The sequence below is a fragment of the Mustela nivalis genome, assembly GCF_964662115.1.
Source record: "Mustela nivalis genome assembly, chromosome: 5".
NCBI classification, from domain to species: domain Eukaryota; kingdom Metazoa; phylum Chordata; class Mammalia; order Carnivora; family Mustelidae; genus Mustela; species Mustela nivalis.
Window position 1 is genome coordinate 155107248 of NC_139024.1, and position 24753 is coordinate 155132000.

General features: G+C 43.5%; 2 protein-coding genes across 6 annotated transcripts in view; one reads left to right on the forward strand and one right to left on the reverse strand.

Annotated features, from left to right (window-relative positions):
* Positions 1-24753, reverse strand: part of SLC17A1 (solute carrier family 17 member 1) — a 79842-nt gene that overhangs the window by 13317 nt on the left and 41772 nt on the right. The window lies entirely within an intron of this gene.
* Positions 488-24606, forward strand: SLC17A4 (solute carrier family 17 member 4). Of its 4 annotated transcripts, none has more exons than XM_082729829.1 (12): positions 488-575; positions 8071-8194; positions 15391-15596; positions 16234-16467; positions 16558-16645; positions 16817-16903; positions 18646-18764; positions 18887-19048; positions 21172-21304; positions 21386-21533; positions 22373-22463; positions 23603-24606. In XM_082729829.1, exons 2-12 carry the CDS (start codon positions 8107-8109, stop codon positions 23735-23737), a joined length of 1491 nt encoding a protein of 496 aa, XP_082585955.1. In that variant the 5' UTR covers positions 488-575; positions 8071-8106; the 3' UTR covers positions 23738-24606. The 4 variants fall into 4 exon arrangements, with proteins under 4 accessions (XP_082585955.1, XP_082585957.1, XP_082585958.1 ...); XM_082729831.1 differs by having other exon boundaries at positions 15535-15596; XM_082729830.1 differs by having other exon boundaries at positions 507-575; positions 8074-8194.

A 24753-nucleotide genomic window follows, 5' to 3' on the forward strand; every position in this document is an offset into this window, starting at 1 on the left:
GGGAGTATGTGTGAGTCTTTTGAAATGTTCTGCCTGGAAAGGGAGCAGAATCACAGGCTATGAATGTTCCAGAGAGCTCAGTGATCTTCATGCCAACAGCTATCATCAGTAAACCACAAAAGTCACTTGAGTCAACCCAAATGGATATTAAGTCTCTGCTTTGTGGAGACCCCATTTCTACTAAACATTTCTGGTGAGACAGGACTCAAAAGGGACAGGGCATACCCCATCCTAATGAGGAACACAATGAGCAGCGCTGCAAACACAGGGTATGGGGTGTCGGGATCCTACAAGGAGGGACGTTGATTCTGGCTGGAAGATTAGGGAAGACGGAAGTGACCTCAGCTGGCCTTTAAGTCTGAGGAAGATCTAATGAGTTTGGTTTACTTGTCAACTAATAGAAGTTAAAAATTAAACCATTCACCAAAAAATATCTTTTCATTGGGTAACATAAAGGCTAAAGGTTTTAAGGTAATCATTTACCTCTTGGGGATCTAAGGCAATGTAGAAAATTTTGAAAAGCTTAAAAGAATTTATTGGAAAGGACTGAGGACCCCGCACTCTGACTTGCTCAGGTTAGCCTACCATCTTTCCTCCTAATTCTGCTTTTGAGATGATGGGAGAGGGTCTTTCTTTCATTTGCTGCTCTGGGTTGGATGCTATGGGGTGCAGGAGAGAACTCCTCTTTCCTAAGATAATCCTGGAAATCAAGAGAGGATATCACCTTATCCTAAGAGAAAAAGAGCCCTAGAATTCCAGAGAATAAAACTTCAGGGAATAAATTCACCCAAAAGAATAGTTGCAGAGGCAAGAGTCAGAATTTTCTGAAGCATGTGGAAGTGAACCTGCAACTTTAAACTATGCCTTTAAGGCTTAACATCACCCAAATATTGGGACCAGTCGAGATACCTTCAGCTTAAGATTGATATTGGGCTTATTTTTGTGAGATGTGTTAATAATAATAATAGTAATAATAATAATAATGATAAAGCAGTGACTGCATTTGGATGAGACAATAAATGTAAAAGCTGAATTTTGGCAAAGGAAGATTTTATCAGGGCTAAAAGACCAAACTAATTAGAAAAGATGAGAACTCACCAATGAACTGATGCAAATGGAATCCCACGGCCTTGGGCAGTAGTAATGGAATGAAGAGTTTGGGGCCCAGGACTCAGATTTTGGAGCTATGAATATGAGCCATAAGCTACTTCTTACATGGAGGAAATGTTCAGGGCTGAGACCAGATATAAAAATATGTGAGCTGCTAACAGCTCAGTACAGGACCTTAAGGGAAAGCCTCACTCCATAGTGAACTAGTTTAGAGCAGAAGAGCAAGACACAGGTTCATGCATAGAACAGACACAGAATCAGTTTTGGCCAGGGAATCAGACAACAAGTTGACAGAATGACTCATTCAATATCTTTGCAGGTTGTTCCTCATTTATTTAGTCTGTAAGTAAACAGATAAAAGTGATGACTTTCAAATTTCTATTTCTTCCTTGGCCCCCTGCCTCAAGCTACAGCATCACAGACACAATGCCTACTGGGCCACCTTCCCTTCTGGGTCTAACAGGCATCTCAAAACCAACAGCACAGAATGAAACTCTTATTTTTCTTCTGGAAACCTGCTTCCCTCCCACTTGCTTTCCCATCTCTACAGAGCATAACACCATTTACTCATTTGTAGAAGCCATAAATCTAGAAGTCTCCAATGATCTCCTCTATTCTCTCTTCCCCTACCCATCTCATTAGCAATTCTGGCTTTCACTCCAAAACAGATCCAAGTACAGCTCTTTTGTACTATGGTCGGCCTCCCCTATACATCAACTCTTGCCTAGGTGATCGATCACCATAGCCTCTTCTCGACTCTCTTGGTTCCTGGTCTTGCCCCATAGAGACCATGCATCACCCAGCAGCCAGGTGAATCCAGTCCACTTACCTGGCCTGTAGGAACCCCATGGAATGGCCCCTGACCACCACTTTGGTCTCCCTACTCATATCAACCTTCTCACTCACTCTGCACGGACACTGGACAAACTTGCTGGTTCCTTTTACTCAGAGCTCCATTCTTCTCATCTTTCCCAACTTAGCTCAAATAGACCTTTCCCAAACAACCAGGTAAAACGCTTGCCCTCTTCTTGCTAGTTACCTGGTGGCCGTCACTGTGACTCTCATTTTCTCCAGAGCAAATGTCATTCTCACATTTTCCTTGCTGGGGTTGACGAGGCAGTGGAAGTTGGCAGTGAAAAAGGAAGGTAGGACACATCTGTTGTAGGGCAAGGGACGCAGCCATGGACAGTATGTGAGACATCGTTTCTGGTTTCTACCAGACAACCTGGCATGTACTTCTGTCACAGTAAGCACAGAGAGGGGGCAAATTTAATGAGAACTAAACACGTCAGCCATAAATGTAAGAGAAAGAGCAAAGATGTCTGCCTTTGGCTCAGGTCATGATCTCCTGTCCTGGGATCAACCCCCAGGCAGGCTCCCTGATCAGCTGGGAGTCTGCTTCTCCCTTTCCTGCTGTCCCTCCATGTCATTCATGCTCTCTCTCTCTCAAATAAATAAATGTTTTTTTTTTTTTAAAGAAAAAGATAAGGAAAAATAACATCCACTGGTTCAACAAATATTTACTGAATCAATGAATGAACTAGTGATCAGTGAACTCTCAGGCACTGGTGCGTGAGAAGTGTCCTTCTAGTTGTCACTGTGGCAAAAAAAAAAAAAAAAAATGTTAACCTGAAAGGTAGGGCTGTGGGTCTTGTGACCTGAGTTCAACTGATAGCCCTAAATGTGGACAGACGTGAGGAGCAAACTATTTTTACAGGAAAATATTCCATCCCTTCATTTGATGGATTTCTTCTCAGAATCACCAGGGCGACTCCTTGGTTCCTTTCAGTTTCCAAATAATCTCATGTTATAAACGAATAGGTCCTGTCTGATGAAAAGCACAAAACTCCAAACTTATCTAAAAGTAGAGCTTTTTGGGGTGCCTGGGTAGCTCAGTGGGTTAAGCTTCTGCCTTCAGCTCGGGTCATGATCCCAGGGTCCTGGGATCAAGCCCCACATTGGGCTCTCTGCTCAGCAGGGAGACTGCTTCCACCTCTCTCTCTGCCTGCCTCTTTGCCTACTTGTGATCTCTGTCTGTCAAATAAATAAATAAAATCTTAAAATATATATATATATATATATAAATTAAAAAAAAAAAAAGTAGAGCTTCTCCCTAAATAGGGATCGAGAGTAATGTATTGTGATGAACACTGAGAACTGTTGAATCATTACAGTGTATACCTGAGATTCAAACAACGTTGTATGTTAATTCTACTTTAAAAAAAAATAGAGCTTCTCTCCTCTCCATCTTGGACCTTGGTGGGGGTCAGTAGTCACTTAGTTTGGCTTCTTGTTCCCTCTCTGTCAGCTCCTCCCCACACCCATCTTGGTAGCTGCGGCTTCTGAGCCTTCTAGGGCTGGGGGTTAGGGAGATGGAGGGGTGGCTGGGAAGAGGCAGGAAGTGGTTTCTGACTGGAACTCTTGTGATCTGGCTCTGGTGCTCTCTGGGCTCGGGTGGATGTTCACTGCTGAATCCTTTAGTCAGTTCCCCACTGGAGACATCCCACAGTCTCTCCCTTAAGGGGCCCGCCAGCCATCTGGCATCTATGGTCCCTCTACCTCTTTGGGGCTCATGCGGCCCTTCTAGATAGTTCTCTCGGGTATGGCTGTAAGCTGGATCCCTCCTGCATCACCCACATCTGGTTCAGAGGAACCTGCAGCTCTATGTCCATGCGTCTCTGCACCTGTCGCTGGGGGATGTGGAGGCATCACGACCTCTCATTGGGCAGGGGCCTTTATTCTGCTCTGCCAGCCTCGTGCCTGTGGATGCTGAGGCAGGTGTCACTCACCAGCCTCCAGGGGACATAGGTCAATCTGTCTAGGTGACACCCCCTCCCCCCACAAGCAGTCCCTGTCCTCTGATTTAGAGTGAAGAGCAGCACCCTCCCCGCTCTTCCCTAAATGCAGGGTGGAGAAGTGACAGGCCACACCGGCAGCTTTCTCTAGAGATATTCTCTCTCAGAGATGTCATCTCAGCCAGTTTGTGCCCCGGTGGTGGGCTCAACAGCCCTCTTCTTGAGTCCTGGAGGGTGGTCTCCTATCGCTTTGGAGTGGAGGCAACACTTGCTGTTTTCTTCTCAGAATGGCCTGGGGGCAGTTGCACCTTTTTTTTTTTTTTTTTTTAAAGATTGTATTTATTTATTTGACAGACAGAGATCACAAGTAGGCAGAGAGACAGGCAGAGAGAGAGGAGGAAGCAGACTCCTCGCTGTGTGGAGAGCCCGATGTGGACCCTGGGATCATGACCTGAGCCGAAGGCAGAGGCTTAACCCACTGAGCCACCCAGGTGCCCTAAGAGGCATCATTTTAACATCCAGTTATAAACACACACACACACACACACACACACACACACACACACACAATCACACATGTACACATATGCACACAATTTGTAAAGCTGTTAGGATGAGAGATTCCCACGCCCCACACACTGTGATCAGAGGTTTTATGATAGTTTTTTCTGTTGTTGTCGATTTAAATGTACTTTAAAAATTTATTTATTTGACACAGGGGGAGAAAAAGAGAGAGAGAGAGAGAGAGCACACAAGCAGGGGAAGCAGCAGAGGGACTGGGAGAAGCAGGCACCCTGCTGAGCAGGACCCTGGGATCATGACCTGAGCCAAAATCAGACGCTTAACCAACTGAGCTACCCAGGCACCCCTTAAATGTATTTCTGAATCACAGTAATAATTTGCAAAAGCATTATTGTTGTAACTCATTTACATACCACAGATAATGTGAAGTTCCCTCCTGGCCATTCCTCCCCGAAGGGAATGGTCCCCTGCATTCCCTTCTACACATTTGAGCAGCGTTATCAGATTAATGTATCTTAATTTAACTTTTCTTTATTTTTTAAAAGATCTAAGAGAGAGAGAATGAACATGAGGAAAGAGAGGGGCAGAGGGAGAGGGAGACTCGGCACTGAGCAAGGAGCCCGGTGAGGGACTTGTTCCCAGGCCTCCAGGATCATGACCTGAGCCAAAGGCAGACACCGGACCAACTGAGCCACCCAGGCTTAGCCAGCCGTGTATCTTATTTTAAAACCAGTGCTAAGGGCAACTTACAGCAGAGCTGTCATTGTTTCAATGTTGTGCATTTTCTTTTCACAATTTCCTACTCACTTATAAACACGTCAATGACATAATGTAATGTTGTGTGCATATATGTTTTACTCATTACCTTGGTACTTAGTGTTCTACAACTTGCTATTTTCTTTTAAGTTTTTATTTTAATTCCAGTTAGTTCACATACAGTGTCATGTGAGTTTCAGGTGTGCAATACAGTGATTCAAACTTCCATATGTCCCGCGGGACTCCTCCCGAGAAGTGCCCTCCTCCATCCATCACCCATTTCCCCATCCCTCCCCCCGCCCCTCTGGCAACCATCAGTTTGTTCTCTGTAGGTCAGTCTGTCCCTCCCTGCCTCCCTCCCTCTCTCCCTTTTCCCTTTGCATGTTTGTTTTGTTTCCTAAATTCCACATAGGAGTGAAATCATATGGTATTTGTCTTTCTCTGACTGACTTATTTCACTCACCATTAAATTCTCTAGCTCCATCCATGTTGTTGCAAATGCAAAGTTTCATTCTTTTTGATGGCTGAGTAATATCCCATATCTATCTATACCACCTCTACTTTCTCCATTCATCCATTGATGCACACTGGGCTGCTTCGTATCTTGGCTGTTGCAAATAATGCTGCTATAAACACAGGGGTGCATGTATCCCTTCGAATTTACAACTTGCTTTTTTTACTTACTATGTCCTTTAAATTGTTAATACGTATTTCGATTTTATTAGTTCTTTTTGATGGTTATAGAATGTCCCCAAAATATACGTACTTTGCTTTACTTACCTATTCAAACATTAATGACCACTAGTTAGCTGTTCATTTTTCACTTTTACAAATATCGCTAACAAGAACTGTCTTGGGATATGCTTTTGGGTGGCTGTATGGATTATTCCCTGGTAGAGGCCTTGAAGCAGCAATACCAAGAGGAAAGCTGCCCTGACTCCCACAACAACAGCTTAGTTCCCCACACTTTCACCTAAACTAGAGAGAAGTCTTTCAAATATTTGTGGAAGCGGGTAAGAAATATTGTCTTATACTTCGAAGGTTCATGTCTTTGATAGTAAGTCAGGGTGGGTTCTGCTGTCTGTTCTTTATCTGTGCTTACATACTGTACTGATGGTTTTGTACTCTTCACTCACTTTCCTCTACTTTGTCATTATTATTATTATTATTATCTTGAAGTTTAAAAAAGAACACTGCTCCCTTCTCTGGTATCATATTGTAATTACTTTCTACCCCCTGTCCCCCACCAATGACCTCATATGGTATGTATCATTACAGATAAGTTTCACGCTTTTTGTATTCTACAGGATTCTTAACGCTTTGTCTAAGTATAGCTTTAACTTCATTTTTGTGGCTTCAGACTCACTATCATTCCTGAATCTGAGAAATCTTGTTTCATCTCTCCTGGAAAAGCCCTAACCATTATTTCTTAAAGCATTGCCTCTCCTCAGTTCTGTTCATTTTCTTTTCCCAGAAATCTTACTGAACACATATCAGAACTTTTAACTCTATTTTCCAAGTCCCCTAACTCTGCTATGATATATCATTATCTGCCTGAGCTTTAATCTGTATAATATACTTATTCTGTTTAATATTCTGTATAAATTACTTTATTCTGTATAATTCTGTTCTATCTTCTATTTCCCTCATTCAGTCATTAGCTCATTGTCTAATGGTGTCGTTTCTAATTTCAATACTTAAATTTGTCATTAGTGTTTCAAGTAGTGCCTTTCTTAAATATGCCTGATCTTTTGGATATCTTCTTACGTTTTGGTCTCTCCTTTATTTCTTCAATTATTTTAAACATGCTTATAAAAGGCAGTTATCAGTTTATCAGACTCTTGGAAGTTCTCAGCAATTTGATCGTGCTACATGTTGAGTCTGAGGACTTGCTTTGGACGGTTGCTTCTCTGAGTGTTTCTAATTTTGGATCTGGAAGTCATATTAAGCAGAGCTTCATCAGTAACTATGGGTGATCTGTGTTAAGGAAATCCGCCTGGGCCCAGTTCTTTAGTCCAGTTTTTCAGCCAAGAAAGAGTTCTCTCTCTGACAATGAAAACAGTATGAATTGCAACCCCCAACTCCCTGTGACATAGTTATGAATTTTTGGAATTTTAAGCAGAGGCTCTTTCTTTTCAAACCAGAGCTCAGGAGGATGTAAGCTATCACTGTCTCACTATTGCAATCTTTAACTCAGCCTCTTTAACTCAGTTTTGAACCCCTTTGAGGGTTCTGACTCTATAATAGGATCTCCATGATAATCGCCTTCCTAGCGGAGGTCTAAGGCTTCACCTCTCGTCCCCAAGGACCTAGATCTCAAGACCCTGCATCACTGAAACTGATATCTGCTCCCCACCCCAGTCCCAATATCACTGAGGAGTTAGCTCATACTGCAAACTTTTCATTACATCCATGGGGATATCTCTTACTATCTTTGGAGCTATGTATTTGAAAAGATGTTTGCCATATTTTATCTGGTATATCAAGATGTTCAGAACAAGCAGTTTTTCAGGTAATTTAAGAAGTTGGAACCTTCCAGATGAAATTTCAAAGAAGACTGTCAAGTTTTAACAAGCAGTCGATACATTTATCAGTGGAGAGACAAAGGAACACAGAACTGGAAAGAATATTATAATCCATTATGGCTATCCAGGCCAGACCCTTCATTTCAGAGAAGCAGAGATTAAGACCCAGGGGTAACTGTGATGTTCCCAAGGTCACACAATTGGCTAGCAATAGAGTCTGGGCAACAAATCAGGTCTCCTGAACCCCAATCAAATATTTTTCCCATCAAATATTTCCTCCTAATTCACAGAATTGGGGCAGTGTCATGTGTGATACAGGACACTTGTCGCTCTGTATTTGCTTTTGCATTCTTTTATTTCAGCAGGTGAATGTCAGTCCCTGGGAGAAGAGAACCAAAATGCCTAGCAGAACAGAAGCCAAGGGAGTGGGAGCTATTTCCAGCGATGGTAATTTAAGCACAACTCATGCGCAAACCCCCAGGAAAGGTAAAATCATGCACTGGCTACAGATAAAACTGGTATCTGTGTCACCTTGACTTCCCTCTTGGTGATACAGAGCATGAGGCTACCCCCAACTGCCAAGGGCTCTACATAGTTATAAAGCCTGTTTTATGGAGAATTATTTCACTTCCTGTAAGAAACCTTGAAGGTATACAGGACTGGTAGGTGTCAAGACATTATTTATAGAGGAATGAAAAACTTCAGAGCAGATGCTAAGTAGAAACTATAGAAACCAGTCTTGGGTTTTCCGACTCTAAGTACAGGAGCATCCAGTTAGATCTCTCTGTTCATACAGAGTCAGCCCTGCCTCAAAGAGAACAGGCTTTTCCTTTCCACTATGTCGTAAAAGTCACTTTTCCTCCTCCACGTTGTCTATGTCACAACTTGGTACTTTTCTATAACATGTCCGAAGAAAACCTGCTGAAGACCTTATTTTGCCCTAAACTCTTAATGGTTCACAATTACGTGATTCATTAATTCTCCTACGGAATTAGACTTTCATAAGATAATGCCTTTGAACAGTACAGCACTAATCAAGGTGGGATGCTTTATAAGCCTCAACCTTTCAGCCAGTGTGTCTGTTGGGGGGTGAGCATGTCTCAAGGACAAGAGGATTCTCCTAGTCTTTCCCATCAAAGAAAAAATAAGGAGATGTGCATTCTAATACTCTGTCTACAGTTAACTAGGAATCATTTGACCTGGAATGCATACTACCCCTTTGCCTCAGCTTTCCCATCTGGAAAATGGGAGAGCTTGATTCTTGTATCTCTAAGATCTCATCTACATCTAAGTAATTAAGAGCCTATCGGTCAAATTCTCCTATCCTAACTCGCACGTGCTCTCTCTGTCTCTCTCTCTCTCAAAATCAGTAATATGAAGAACTTATACATAAAAATTTTCCATGATTGCAATCCTGATTTTGCCATTTCTGAGCAATGTGACCTTCAAATTTGTGTGTCTCGGTTTCCTTACTCATAAATACAGGATGATAATGGTAGCTGCCTCACAGCATCTCCATGAGAATTAAATTAGTTATAAAATGTAAACCACTTAGAACCATGCCTGGCACATAGAAAATACTATGTAAACTTTAGCTATGATTATCACCTCTCCCACAGTGTCCCCTCCTCAGTCCCCTTTATGGCAGTGGTGGGACTCATGTGTGGTCTTTCTGGATTCTTCTACAGTCTTCTAGAACATCCACCCCACCAGGCTGCTTAGTCCACTGCTGACACCCCAGAAGCTCCAGAAGCTATATCCAATCCTTTCGTAACCCATTTGACCTGTCGTTACAAATGGCATCATGTGAATAATAACCCTTCTTTGGATAAATCTCATCCCACTTGATAAGGCACAACCCCAACTACTCATGGTCTCACCTGGTTATTTTGTTAAGTCTCCAAGTACTTGTCACAGTGCTTATGCATAAACCCTGCTGGCTGCTTCATCCACAGGTGGCCAACATCAATTTCCACTCATCTCTCTTCCTCTCTGGAGCACACGTCCTGGGCACTCCTGGGTCCTCTGTCTCACACCTTCAGGGCACTGCTGGGGTTTTCTCTAGGTCTCTGTGCCCCCAAAGGCTAGTGACATCTTTGCTGAGTGTGACAGCATTTCAAAGAAACTTACAGAACCAAATCCAGCTATTCTGTGGCACACACAGAAGTACCCCTCCCCCACTACAGGTCAGATACAGTCACAAGATAGAGTTGCTTATGCTCCTGTACCCCTAGAGATCCAGGGAAAAGCTGAACTTTGACATTCTGCCAGAGGTCAGTGGTTTCTATTAGGCTCGGTTAAGGGTTCATGGGGCTGAGTGGGGACAGACACCACATTGCCCTTCCTATCCCCTTCTCTCCCAGAGGCCTGTGAGCTTCTGTCTGGGTTCACTCAGAAAAACAGAAGGCACTCTAGATATTCCAAGAAAAAAGAGGCGATTGGGGATTGGAAGATTTCACAGACTTCGGAGGGCTGGGGAAGCAGGAGTCTGGATTAGCCCCTTCCAGAAAATCCAGGAGTCAGGATGGATGGGTCACTGTGATGACCACAGGCAGCCCCGAGTGACTCCCAGAAGTCACAGGCAGAAGTCCCATCTCCACCGTCACTGGTCCTCATCCATGGGCCTCTAGGTGCCTCACAGCCAACATGGCTTCTCACTGCGTTCCCCCTTCCAAACCTTGTCAGAAGGCCCTCATTGTTGGAAGCCTGTCTGTCTGCGTGAGAGATTGACATCTGTCACTTCCAGGTATTTGTCTGTCCATGGAGAACTCGGAAGGGCAAGGATGGCAGCGAGAATTCATAAACAGCGAACGGCACAGCTTCCTTCCTCCCATCCAAAGCCCACATGGAGGTGAATCTCCAGCCCACAGAAAATATGTCACCCAGAGGCTAGGCTACAATAACACCCCTCTCTGAAAGTTCCAAAATTAAATAAGCAAGCATGGCACTTGGAGAAAGTATCTCCATCCAGGTTAAAATTAGGGAATTGTTCCTACAACACACTATGAATCCTAAGGCTCATTGATGGGTTTAATACATTTGGAATGAGATTGAGAGAAGATGCCAAGTGCTTACAAACCTCTCCTCCTTGGAGCATGGGACAGTCATTTAGGAAGAAAGGGAGCACACTCGTTAACCGTTAGGCCTCGGCTCACACTCCCTAGCTCTGAATGGCAGTGTCTAGAGGCCAGCAGCCCACCAGCAAGGCGAGGCCACCACAAGCCAGGGGAGTCTGTTGTGCTGAGATGTGGTGGGTGAAGCTCACATGGGCCCACATCCTGCCGTCTCCTCCTCCACAGCTTACCCATCTTTCTGAAGATCTGCATCTTAGCAGACCAAGGCAGTATATACGCGATGGCCAAAATTAACTTCGAATTTTGGGGGACTTATTCTCAAAATCGACCAGGTCATTGCAAAATTCAAATGAACTGGCAAAAGAATTCCAAGATGTCCTCCTCCATCCCACCAGAGGCCCCCTGTGCAATCACGCACACGCTATTACCACCGCACGGCAGCAGGCCTCAAACCAGCAAAGGTGGCCCAGTCCAACACGTGACAAGGGTATCAACATACGGGAACTAAATCATAAAGGACTGACCTTTACGGTCCAAAACCATGGGGAGGATGTTAGCACAAAGAAAAGAAAAGGAAAAGGAATGTATTAGATCAAAGAGTAATTGTGACATAGTAAATGCATGTTTGATGTCAGGCACTGGTCTAAGCACTTTATATGGATTAATTTACTGAATCCTCCCAACATTCCTGCAAGGAAGCTACTCCTTCTGGCATCCTCTCCATTGAAGGAGCCAGAGTTCAAGCAGAAAGGAAGAACTCATTTAAGTCACTGAGGCACAAAGAGGGGTCACCTGGACTCACACCAGAGCAGTCTGACTGCTAACCAGCATATTACATGGCTGCACTTATTTTATCTGGGGAAACCGAAGAATATTTTCATTTTCAACTTAACATCTCAAGAATAATAAGAAGCTCACAGTGCAGGAAGTAAATCAACAGGAAAATGTACAAGAAGAGCCCAAAGTAGACAAGAAAGGAAACTAAAGAGGAAAATATATGACTTCAGAATTAAAGTGGAATAAGTAATAGCAAGGAAAGACATGACCACTGCAGAAAATTGCATCAGTGACATAGAGCCAAGGCTTAGAAAAGTCAGGAAGGACGCAGAAGGGGAGCAAGACAAGTGGCTCAAAAGATGAAGTGTATAAAGAAGGGAAGAAAAGAGAGAGTGCATGAGAATAAATGAAAGCAAAAAAGACAAAAAAAAGAATAAATGAAAGCAACTTAATCAAGCATCCAGTTCATGGAGTCTACACCTTTGAGGAAAGGATGTGGAAAAACAAAAAAAGACAACCTCAATATAGGAAAAAAGTGAACTCAAATTATGAAAGAAATTGCCATGAAAATATATACAAGAGCAGGTTCTCTGACAGCAGATACCTTTTATAGCAATAAAATAATTAATAATTCCTGACTCAGACGGATCAGGTAGAGAAATTGAGCACACATAATCATGGGGAAGGAGGGGACAGAAGCATTTCAAATGTGTAAGGCGTTAAACACGGGGAAGCAGATAATGTCCATGACTTCCATGGAAATAACATTTATAAATTTGAATTAAGAAAAATTGCAGATGTTGAAAAAATATGCAAGAAGTGAAGAAAGTTGTCAAAAAGTCCTCTTTTTTTTTAATTTTTTATTTTTTATAAACATTTATTTTTATCCCCAGGGGTACAGGTCTGTGAATCACCAGGTTTACACACTTCACAGCACTCACCAAAGCACATACCCTCCCCAATGTCCATAATCCCACCCCCTTCTCCCAAACCCCCTCCCCCCAGCAACCCTCAGTTTGTTTTGTGAGATTAAGTGGGTAGGAGAAGAATAAATGAAAAATGTCCTCTTAAAACAAACAAATGATGTCTTGGTGGTTTCACTAGAAAAATTCAGTGAGATTCTATAGAACAGAAAATGTCTCTGTATCCAGTGCATTTCTGTAGATTCCCTCCTTAAGGCGGTGGGGCACAGTTCCTCACTCCCTATGTGTGGACTGTGCACGTGACTTCCTCCAGAGCACAGCATGGAAAGGGAACAAACAAGAGTAACTTATGGAGAAACTCGACAAATACTGCCTCAAACTGGTTGTCGAGGGACATTCTACAAAATATCTGACTGGTACTCTTCAAAACTGTAAAGTCATCAGAAACAGAGAAAGTCTGAGAAATTGTCTTAGCCATAAGTATCCCAAGGAGACATGACAATTAAATGGACTGTGCTATCCTGAATGGGATTCTGGAACAGAAAAAGCACATGAGGTAAAAACTAAGAAGTCTGAATACAGTATGGACTTTAGCTAATAATCCTACATTCTAGTAGGCTCGTCAATTGTGACAAACATACCAAAGCAACAGGGGAAAACAGGTGTAAGGTGGTCAGGAACTCGATAATTCAGGGGCGTCTGGGTGGCTCAGTCATTTAGCATCTGACTCCTGGTTTCAGTTCAGGTCATGATCTCAGGATCATCATATCGAGCCCAGTGGCTGGCTCTGCCCTCAGCAGGGAGTCTGCTTGAGATTTTCTGTTTCCCTCTTCCCTTCCTGCTCTCTTTCTCTGCAGTAAATAGATCTTTAAAAAAGAGAAAAGAAGAAAAGAAGAAGAAGAAGAAGAAGAAGAAGAAGAAGAAGAAGAAGAAGAAGAAGAAGAAGAAGAAGAAGAAGAAGAAAGAAGAAGAAGAGAAGAAAAGAAAAAAGAAAATGACTTTATACCTGAAATATTTCAGGTCATAGATTGAGATGAAAAGCCTAAAATCTTTTCTTTACAAAGCTAGCATATCAAAAATTATGCATACACACATATTCACAATAATCTTCACCTGAATTCAATTATATATGCCAAAGAAAGTTCCAACCAAAATATTAGCAAAATAAAGCATGTGTTTTCATTACAACAGCCCATTAAGAGATCATTTCAAGAATGTAAGCACAGTCAGATATTATTAATAATAATTATAATGAACTTACATAAATGTACTCAATTAGTCTCTATTTCTTATTTTAAATATTTAATTAATTTATTTATTTGAGAGAGAGAGAGAGAGCAAGAGCAGAGACGGAGAAGCACGCTCTCTACTGAGCAGGGAACCCAACCTGAGGCTCAGTCTCTGGACCCTGGGATCATGACCTGAGCTGAAGGCAGGTGCTTAACCCACTGAGTCCCCAGGCACCTTGAGGTAGGCTCTATTATTAACCCCATTTTACAGGTGGAATACTGAGGCTACAGATAGCTCAGTAATTTGCCCAAGAATATACAGGTCCAAATAGAGCAGATCCAGGTGGCTGACTCTATGATTCAAATACAGTTTATAAAATCCTGCATTCACATCAAAATAATAAGAAACAGGAATAGGAAAGCTTCATACAACAAAAGTGCAAGTCCCACTAACAAGTACAAGTCCTACGACACACTTAATGGTGTGATGTGAGAAACATGCTCAGTAAATTCAGAGAGGCTCTCACCACTCCTATTTGGCACTGTTTACAAACTGCCAGTGGATAAATTACCCACAGGGATGAAATGTTACAAATGACAAAAATAACCATGTTTTGTTTTCCACTATTAGTACTTGCCACTTGTGTGCCTTTGGCTTTCTGTTGTAAACCCAGAGGAAAGAAACATGAAAGTAATAAAGGGAGGACTCAGTTATAGAAACCATAAAAAGTCTCTGAAGAAACTTGTGTGGGACTTAACTGAAGAGAACGAACTCTAAGATTCCAGCTCCAGCCAGAGGAAGAGACTGGAATCCAAAGGAAGCCACCCTGCTCTTGGCCAGGAGAAGACAACACTGTCCATGGGGCAGTCCCTTGCAGTGTCATCTGCCCTATCTATACAATGTTGATCAAAACTCTAATGTAAATTCGTGTGGTTCGGGGAGGGGCAGTCTCAACTGAATGCCCCCCAAGTTAAATCAAAGGTGGGGGTCCTGGAACTTGACAAGCGTGTCACCCCTCAACACGAGACAGTGTTGGCCATTTCAACTGCGTTTGTTCCCTTGTAGGAGCCAGAAAACGGGGCACCCATGTGCCTTGAAGGAGGGATCACACATTATCCCTCTGATAGCTCATCAATCCTTCTAGCTGTTGGCAAACTAATGTACCTGGACTCAATCCAGGATGGCCCCAGACCCCTCCTGGACCACTGGCAAATTTCGTGCGAGCCCAGATTACAGTAGCAAGATGAAGGTGAAATGCTTCTGGAGTCTAACCTAGCCCACCTCTCAAGTCTGATCTCCTTCCAGCACCTAACCTGTTAATGTGCCTTGTTCCCTGGTAATAGGGTGGGGACCTTGGAAGTCATGTCCAACAACTGTCTCTTCCTATCCATCTCCCCTCGACCACTACCTCCAGCCAGTTCTCTGTCCCATTTCACTTCTTTCCAGTCCCACGCTCACGAGCTCATCCCAGAGCTCAAGTGCTGATTCTAAGCAAGTGACTGACCCACTCATCTCCCAGGGGCGGGAGTGCTGGGTGTCCACGAGCCACCTGCAGAGCCACTCCTGCTCTCTCTCTATTTCTCCTTCCACAGACTGCAGTCTTCTCCCTCTTCCAGACTTAGGGAAGGTGGGAGAAGATTACCCTGATCTTAAGACTTTCTGTGCCCCCTCACCCCAGGCTTTTGTTCGGTCCGACATGGGCTGGCCCTTCTTGTGCATCTCTGCAATTTTTCGATTGACTCTCAAAGGATGAGCCTGAGCATTGCCATGCCAGCCATGGTGAACAGCACGGCCCAGCTCAGGCCACCCAATGCCTCCACAGAAAGGCCTCCTGTCGACTCCCAGGACGGCTGGAATGGAGCTCTGCAGCACTCTGAGGCCATGGTAAGTTTAATGAGACTCCAGACCCTTTCTCGGACTCGGATGGTCTGACCTAAAGGGTTATTTATGAAGCATCTACTATGTTCAATGAACTATACTACACGAGAACATAACAGGTAGCTAAGGAGATGATAGCTCTTCTCTATCTAGTGTCTAGCAGTGGAACCGGACCAAGCGGACTAAGTGAAAATGCAGGAAATCACTTTCGTCTTTAGTGGACAAACATTCTTCCCCAGCAAGGATGAACATTGCAAAATAAGTTTCACAGATGTTTATCTTGGCTTTCTTTCTTCACATATTTTTCAAGTTACCCCATTGCCTATAATGCTTTCTTCTTTATAGCTTTTCTTTATTTACAGGATCTCGTGCACTTTAATGGGTTAGTTTATTGTCTCACCAGGGAAACTGTGTAAAAGGAAAGAGTAAATAGTGCATAAGTTTGGGTTTTTGGTTTTGTGTTTTGCGGTTTTATTTATTTATTTATTTTGAATGAAATTGGTAGACTGGAGGAACTGGAGAGAAGTATGAGAGAGAACTGCCTGTTTTTGTTTTTGTTTTGTTTTTTGCCTCTCAAGTTTCACATGATCAAAACGGCCAACTCTCTGGCCAAGATAAACAGTGAGATTCTCTTGTCCCTTAGGGTCCCGTGTATAACTGGGGTCCTGAAATTCAGGGGATCATTCTCAGCTCGTACAACTATGCCTCATTCTTGCCTCCCATCCCTACTGGCTACATCGCTGGAATATTTGGAGCCAAGTACTTGGTGGGTGTTAATCTGCTTCTTTCCTCAGTCTTGGCCCTCTTGATTCCATTGGCTGCTGATGCAGGAGTGCTCTCGATCATTGTCCTGCGGATTGTTCAAGGCTTAGCCCAGGTACCAAGATGCTTTCTAATTATAAGTGGAGTATTAGTTCCAAAATGACCTCAATAGCCAAGAATGGAACCTTCCCCCCCCTCCCCCCAGGTTATGGTATCAACAAGCCAGTTTTCACTTTGGGTCAAATGGTCTCCCCCACTAGAGAAGAATCAACTCATCAACATTGCTGTATCAGGTAATCGAGGCCCTAAGCTGTCAGTTTGTATGCACTGTCCAAGGGTACTCTACAGTGGCCTATCAATAGAAGCAAGACCTTAGGCTCCAACTACCCTGTCTCCCTGCTCCTGCTTGGGTGAGAGAGGACCCTAACCCTCTCACCCAAAACATCCTCACATCTTCTGTTTAGGGCATTTGATGGGATCCTTCATTACTTTGCTCGTCGGTGGTTTCCTCTGCCAGACTAAAGGGTGGCCCTCTATCTTCTATATCTTTGGTAAGTTTGGGCTTCTCAGATCTCAGGATTTTTTTCTTTTTGTTTTTTTGTGTGTTTCATTTTGTTTATTTATTTATTCATTTAAGAGAGAGTGGAAGAGAGAGCATGAGCAGGGGCAGAGGGAGAAGCAGACTCCCCACTTAGCAGGGAGGCGATGTGGAACTTGATCCTGGATCCCAGCATCTGGATCTGAGCCAAAGGCAGACACCCAACCAACTGAGGCACTCAGGCATCCTTCAGGATTTTGTTTTGTGATAGAGAATGCTGGGCATGATTTTCGTGATGCAAGTCATCTATAGTTAACCAAATCCTAATAGATATGAATATTTATATAACTATATAACTACAGGTGATAATGTTCACAGCTAATCATGTTGTGAATCATGCAAAATGACATTTAAATCTCAGGAGCCTGGATGCATAGTCAGAATAACCTAATGACTTCAAAGGCATCATAATGTTCTCTCCTGCTTCCAAACCAAACACACAATGAACCCCAGAGGGATTTCTTTCATAAGATGCTGAAAATGGTATCTTGATGGGATGGTATTTTTAGTTATGCTTATTTATTTAATTCATTTTTTATAAAATTCTCCTATTATTACAACCAGAAAATTGTACCTGATCATAAAATGCTGATTGAAACAGAGAATTAACTAGTAGAACCTGCAAGATAGGGCAGATTGTGGGAGGCTCCAGGGTGGATGTCATACATTAAGAGATGCCGCAGAAGAACCCAAAGATGCATGGGGTATTCCAGAAGCCATATTCTACTACTTCACTGTTTTGCCTTTACCCAGCCCTGATTGGGATCTCCCCAGCTGCTTGCAGCTAATGTTTGTGTCTGAGTTTTAAAATATTCTCTAAAGTCCTATCTGCAACCTGCGTGATTCCAGTAAGACCAGTAAGCACCAGCGGTGTTTCTGTTAGAGGACAATGCTCTTATATCAAGGGTTCCTGTAACATCAGGTCAATATATTCACTAGAAACAAAAATTGTGTGAAGATGGATTACTTTTGCATGGCAACCTGCAAAGGCTCTGTCATGGAAACTTCAAAGGGCAGGTTACAAAAATGATCCAAGCAACAAGAGAGGTTTACTCTGCTCCTAGTTTTCAGAAAGGGAAGCTACAAATGTAGATCTACAAGGAAGGAATTCAGTGAAATATTTGTTGACATCCTCTACTCAATCTCCAGTGGTGGAAAATGTTCCTATCTATTTCTCTGTACTTGATTTTAAGTTCCTCCAGGGCAAGATTGTATCTTTGTATTCTTATACTCTCAAAATCTCACAGAATACCTGGTGTATGGTAGTTCTATACTCCATGATAGCTCTTTACTCTCTGTGAAGGCACGGGTAAAGGCCAAGGTGGCAACTAAAAAGAGCGGTTAAGATTAGGGCATGCATGGTGATGAGCACTGGGTGTTGTATGCAACTGATGAATCATTGAACACTACATCAAAAACTAATGATGTACTCTATCTTGGCTAATTGAACATAACAAAAAAAAAAGTATTGGGAAAGTTGGTGATGTTTATATAAAACATCACCAACTTTCCCAACAGTCATAATCTATATACAGGTGGTGGGGAAGCACCCTCCACCAATGATGGGGGCCAGAGCATAGATACAGGTAGGAATGGAATATTGGGGTCAGTGATTCTGTCAACCACAGACATCAGCTTAGTGCAGAGTTAAATGGAAAGAACTGCCATCAAGGTCTAATGGTATCCTCTTCCTAGGTGGAATTGGCTGTGCCTGTTCTTTTCTCTGGCTTCTTCTTGTTTATGATGACCCCAAACATCATCGGTTTATCAGTGCTGGAGAGAAGGAATATATTGTGTGTTCACTGGCTCAACAGGTGTGTTTGATGAACTTCTCTGCTATTTCCCTGTATTGGTCCAGGTATCTTGGGCTGAAGACAGCATTAGAGCAAATCTCTTGTCTTCTGATGGAGCAGTACTGATATCTGCTTTCTTCCAGGGCTGTTCGCCAGACTGGTCCCTTCCCATTAAGGCTATGATCAAATCCCTACCACTTTGGGGCATTTTAGTCTTTCATTTCACTCAATTCTGGATTTTTAATATTTTGATCATGTACCTGCCAACATACTTCAACTCTGTACTTCAAGCTAACTTCAGAGACGTGAGTATAGAGAAAGTCTATTCCATTCTTCTGTTTAAATGCCTTATTATATAATCCTCTGTCTCGCTTATGGCCACAAAATCAGGGGATTAGGCCAAGGACCTTTGTGTAGGAAATGCAACCTGGTTGTGTGAATTCTTAATCATCTCACTGTGACCTACTGATTATTGGGGAAAACTGGGACGGTTCTAGGTAAGCTTGACATTCACAAAATGTCATACTTTTTAAGGGACCAATGTAAAACTTTGATGTTCAATCCAACCAACATTTGCAAACAAGATAGTCTGCATAAGACAGTGTTAACAAGACAAATTCTGCCTTCAAGAAGGCTTGACAGGAAGCATAAACATTATAGGCTGAAAATAAGAGCTTATGACTAGGATATAAAGTCCCAAATAGGACTCCTACCCAAAACTTGCAGATAATGTTCTTCTAAAAAATATGTTATTCAAGTATGACACATACAGAGAAAAGTGTATGTGTACAGCTGAATTTTCACAAAATGAACAGGTGCCCTGACAGGTGGACAGGAGCCTTTAAATTCCTGCAAGATGAAGGTCTTAGAAGTGGCAAAGAGTATATCAGATTTCAGAGCCTATTAACAGCACTTCACAAGGTTATTGAGCGAATGATATTGTGTTTTGGACTCAAAAAGCAGTGCTCTCATATTAACTGGGCTCCTCTTGTGAAAATGTGCTAACCGGCCAACAGGAAGCTGATTTTTAGAGCAGAGGTCAGAGTCTGGGGTGCACATGTACAAACAGGCTGGAGGTACTGAGGTCAGAAAGCGCAAGGGTTGAGTGGCCATGGGTCTTCACAAAGAGGAGGCCAGAAGCAGGTAGCAAAGCCATAATCTTGGGTGAGACCATCAGGGGACAGGAGGTCCAGATAGACATCTCTGAGGCCAGCTGTTGGGATGGTTTGTCTGTGGTGTGAGGCCAAGTGGGTTCCCCATCTCAGAGGCCAAGGCTGAGGACAGGAAGGCGGGAGGGAAGACTGGAGAGACCAGTGGAGACGAGGCTTATCAGCTTGGGAAGTCAAGAGGCCCCAACTCCCATGGGTCTCAAGATGGCTTCTCCCTAAGTCATAAAACCTTGGTGGCTTCAGTCTACTCATCCATAATGTGAACAGCTGGGACATGGTGACAGTTAAAGCCTTTCTGTTTGGGGAGTTTTACACAACATTTCTTTCCTTATATTTTCTTTAATAACACTGTAATAGAGAGGCTGAGCTGATCAAACCAGGGTTCAACATTTTAAAAACTCTATCCAAAGAGAGGAGTGAAAAATCTTCCTGTCGTTCCCATCCCCGGTCTGCCCTGTCCCCCTAGCCTGTTCCCAGCCACAGACAACTCTTTTTTATTCATTTCTTAAATATTCTTCCACTGCTTCTTTATCTTCTTTATGAAGCTGCGGGCATACACAAACATATCTTATTTTGTCACTTTTTAAAAAATTTTACACAAAACATTATGTGTTGTGTACATTGCTATTGTTTGTATATTACACCACAGTGATCTTTTCAGATCAGTACACAGGACTCTTACTGCAAGACATTTGGGTTGTTTCCAATCTCTGGGCAAAAAACCTTGCTCGTCAGCCACCCATCTATGCAACACTTTCTGCATGTCTGTTCAGGGTAAACGCAGTACAGACTTTTGTATCTGTTGCTAAATTGCTCTCCACAGGGCACTGATATTTGTAAGTACCCAGTTTCCCACAGCATCCCAGGGGATCAGGTCAAAAAACTGCTGGATTTTTGCCAGTTTGATCCATGAAAAAGTAGTTCTTCTCGCTATAGAGTTGGAGCCCCTTATTTTCCTTTTTCCATAAATTGTTCCTATCTTTTGTCTATTTTTCTATTGGGCTTTGCTCTTTTAAAAAATCTGTTTCCAGGTGACTTTACCTAAGATGAGAGCATTAAACTTTTTTTTCCCCCAATTGAACTATATGCATATTTTCTCTTAGGCACCAAAATTGTATTCTTGTAATTCCAGTAACCTGAAATTTGTATTCAAGGAGATAGGTCTATATAGAGAAGCTCTACACACAGACAAGCCACACAAGGGTCAGTGTGTGCCATGGCACACGAAGTGAGGCAGGCATCTTCTCTCTGGTCCTCAGAGTGGAATCCTGTCAGCCCTGCTGTTAGGTACTGCCTGTATTGGCACTATCCTTGGAGGACTACTGGTGGATTTTCTTCACTCCAGAAAAATCTTCAGACTTGTTACAATCAGGAAACTCTCCACTGCCATTGGTAAGGACCCAGGTGGATTGTGGGATGGACGTGGGAAGCTCAGGGCAGTTTTTATTTCCTCTGTTTGTCCTCCTGCTGCAGGGGTTCTTGTCCCATCTGTGGTCTTCGTGTCCCTGCACTGGGTCAGATTCAGCTTCAGCGCCAGTATGGGCTTGTTGGCACTGTCTTCTGTCACCAGCACCTTCTGCCAAACAGGAGCCCTTGTTAACATCGTGGATATTGCTCCTCGGTAGGGACCCCTTGGCCACATCCACACAGGAGGTCAGCTCAGGTCCTGCAACCCTAAACTCACATTGATGCCCCAGTTCCATGTGGGTGATCCACGCTACAGGTCACAGGAAATGCCAGAATTAGCCCTACATCCAGATAATTCCTGGAAGGGACCCAAAGCTGGCCCACCACTGTGCACTCAGTGTTCCAGGTGAAGTGGGGAGGCAATGGCCACACTCACAGCTCAGCTAGGGACAGGAGGGGCCTCACACCCACATCTCTGTTGGGGAATGCAGCGGTCCCACAGGGTTGGATAGGTGAAGGACCCGTAAAATACTACTGTGCCGGCTCCCAAAGGTAAAGCTTGACTAATGGGAGAGTAAGAGAAACACTGACTTCCAAGAGAGGTAGTATCAAGGAGGACTGGGGACTTCCAAATGCAGCCCCCAGGATCCTTTCACGGTCAGAAGAACATATTCTATCCTCAGAGAACCAGCCACCATGACCCATGGGAGATGCCTTGGTTGCAGGGGAACCAACGTCTCATCCAGTGAGGGGTCTTTTTTACCCAGAACAAAGCTGTGAGATCAGGTCCCATAGCAGAAACTAAGAGGACATACAAACTCGGTGCAAATCATCAATCTGTACATTTTGTAACAACAATGTTGACAAGTTAGTACAAATGACCCTTGGGAGCCTCAGACCCTCACACGGGACTGTACTAATCTCAAGTCAGCACATTTCACTCAGGCTTGACCGAGGGTCACCTCAGGGCACCCCCAGGGACAAGCACAGAGTTACAACAAGTAAATTGGGGTGAACGGTTTGCTTACACTGGAATATTCTTTTCTGTCTCAGGTACACCAGCTTTCTTCAGGGACTATCAGAAGTCTTTGCGTACTCATCGGGAGCCATTTCTTCCACTGTTGCTGGATTTTTAATCAGTCAGGTGAGGTCAAATGCTCTGATGAAAATACTCATGAGAGACAGCTAGAGAGGTCACTCAGGAGAAGTCAGACTGAAGATATTTTTGTTCACTCCCCAATGGGGGCTCAGCTTAAAGCTCGAGAGTCCCAAGCCCCCTCAGGAACCCCCCATCCCAGGCTCAGCTCATGCAGGACCATTACCACAGGTTTAGGATGTGGAGTGATAATGAACGCTCAGACTTAGAGTTTATACTTTAAGAGTTTTTAGAAGTTTTTCAGGCTAATCATCAAAATTTCTAGCAATATTCATGGCACTTCTTACAAAGTATAGAGAGGTCAACTATTCTGGTTCGACTGTGACTGCGGGGTTTCCCTTCTAGTCGCTAATACTGTCAGGAAACAGCTTTTATTATTATTTTTTTAATTTAAAAAGATTTTTATTTATTTATTTGATAGACAGAGATCACAAGTAGGCAGAGAGGAAGGTAGAGAGGGTAGGGGGGAAGCAGGCCCCCTGCTGAGCAGAGAGCACGATGAGGGGCTCGATCCCAGGACCCTGAGATCATGACCCGAGCCAAAGGCAGAGGCTTTAACCCACTGAGCCACCCAGGCGCCCCAGGAAACAGCTTTTAATAGGGAAATTCTCAAACTGAATTTGTTTCCCTTGTCATCCCTCCATTCATTCATTCGTTAATTCAACCTTAGCGTGTGTCACGCATTGTTTAAGTGGATCAAACGAACAGAAGTCCCTGCCTGGTAAAGCTTATATTGTAGGAAAGCAGCTGATGGAAAACTAATGAAATCAATAACATATGAAATATACTGAATGGTGGCAAAGTGCGAAGAGAAGAATAAAGCAGGAGAGAACAGGGCGCGCAGGAGGGGGTGGGATTTCCATTTCATATAGGGTGGTCTTGGAAGGTAACATTTAAGTAAGGGCTGGACACAAACCAGAGAGTGAGACACATGGCTATCGGGAGGAGTACTGTTCTGGCAGAGGGAAAGGCCAGGGCCCAGGAAATGACCTGCATATTCTAGGAACAACCAGGAAGGCCACAGACTCTGGAGCAGGATTGGGGAGCCAGACCTGCACCAGGACCTTTCTGAATAGGAGGACCAAGAGCCAAGAGACTGTTAATACTCTGTAATTTCTTCTTTCCAGGATTCTGAGTTTGGCTGGAGAAATGTCTTCTTGATTGCAGTTTCTATTAACATGTTAGGCCTGGTCTTCTACCTCATCTTCGGCCAAGCAAAGGTCCAGGACTGGGCTACAGAACAGAATTTCACTCAGCTCTGAGCAAAACGGATGCGTCAGATCCCAATGCTTAGCCATTCATTGTTTACCGTCATGGACATTCCCCTTTAGTACCTGCTTGACTGGTTAGCCATTTGATTTGCATTGACTGTTTCCAGTATCTTCTCAGAGAGCTTGGCTGTGTAATACTGAAGGTTCCGCCTGCAGAGGTTACGGTGGTGGGTGGGGTTAGGGAAGGCCAGTTATCTAACTGTGAGCTCTGGAAAGCATAGCTGTGTCTGAATTTCTAAGTGTTCTCTACTCTGTCCATTATTATGACTTAATAAGAAATTATCAATAAGAAATACATATTTAGTCTCTGCCCCTACTTTCTGGAACAGAGCTCCAAAATTTCAGATTGGTGAAATCTCAGATCTCTTGAGTGGTAGAGATGATAGGAGTACCTTTTGTCATAATACTTGGACTCAGTCCCTAGTTCCCAACACAAGAGCTTCTAAGACCCTTGGAATTCCTAGAGTGAAGAGAGCACCGTGGGTATTCTATGGAAATGACCAGTGGCTGGGGGACACTGAAGCCACCCATAGCTTCAGGATGGGAGCTGGTCTGATTCAAAGGTGGGAGCCTCCAGCTCCACGATTCCACCTCCAGGGAGGTGAGAGGGGCTGGAGATTGAGTTATTCATCAGTTGCCATTTACTCTAAGCACATCTATGCAATAAAGCCTTGATAAAAACTTAAAATACGGGGTTCTAAGATCTTTTGGCTTGGTGAGCACAGGGAGGTGCTGGGACAGAGGTGACCGAGAGAGGACAAGGAAGCTCCGTGGCTCTTCCCATATTCCTTGGCCTGGGCATCTTTTCCTTTTGGCTGTTCCTAAGTTGTATCCTTTATAATAAAGCAGTAGTAATAGTAAGCAAACTGTTTTCCTGCATTCTGTGAATCACTCTAGCAAATTATCAAATGTGAGGGGAGAGGGGTCATGGGAACCCCCAATTTTGTAGCTAAATCAAACAGAAGTGTGAGTACCTCGGGTACCGACTACTTTAATTGGTGTCTGGG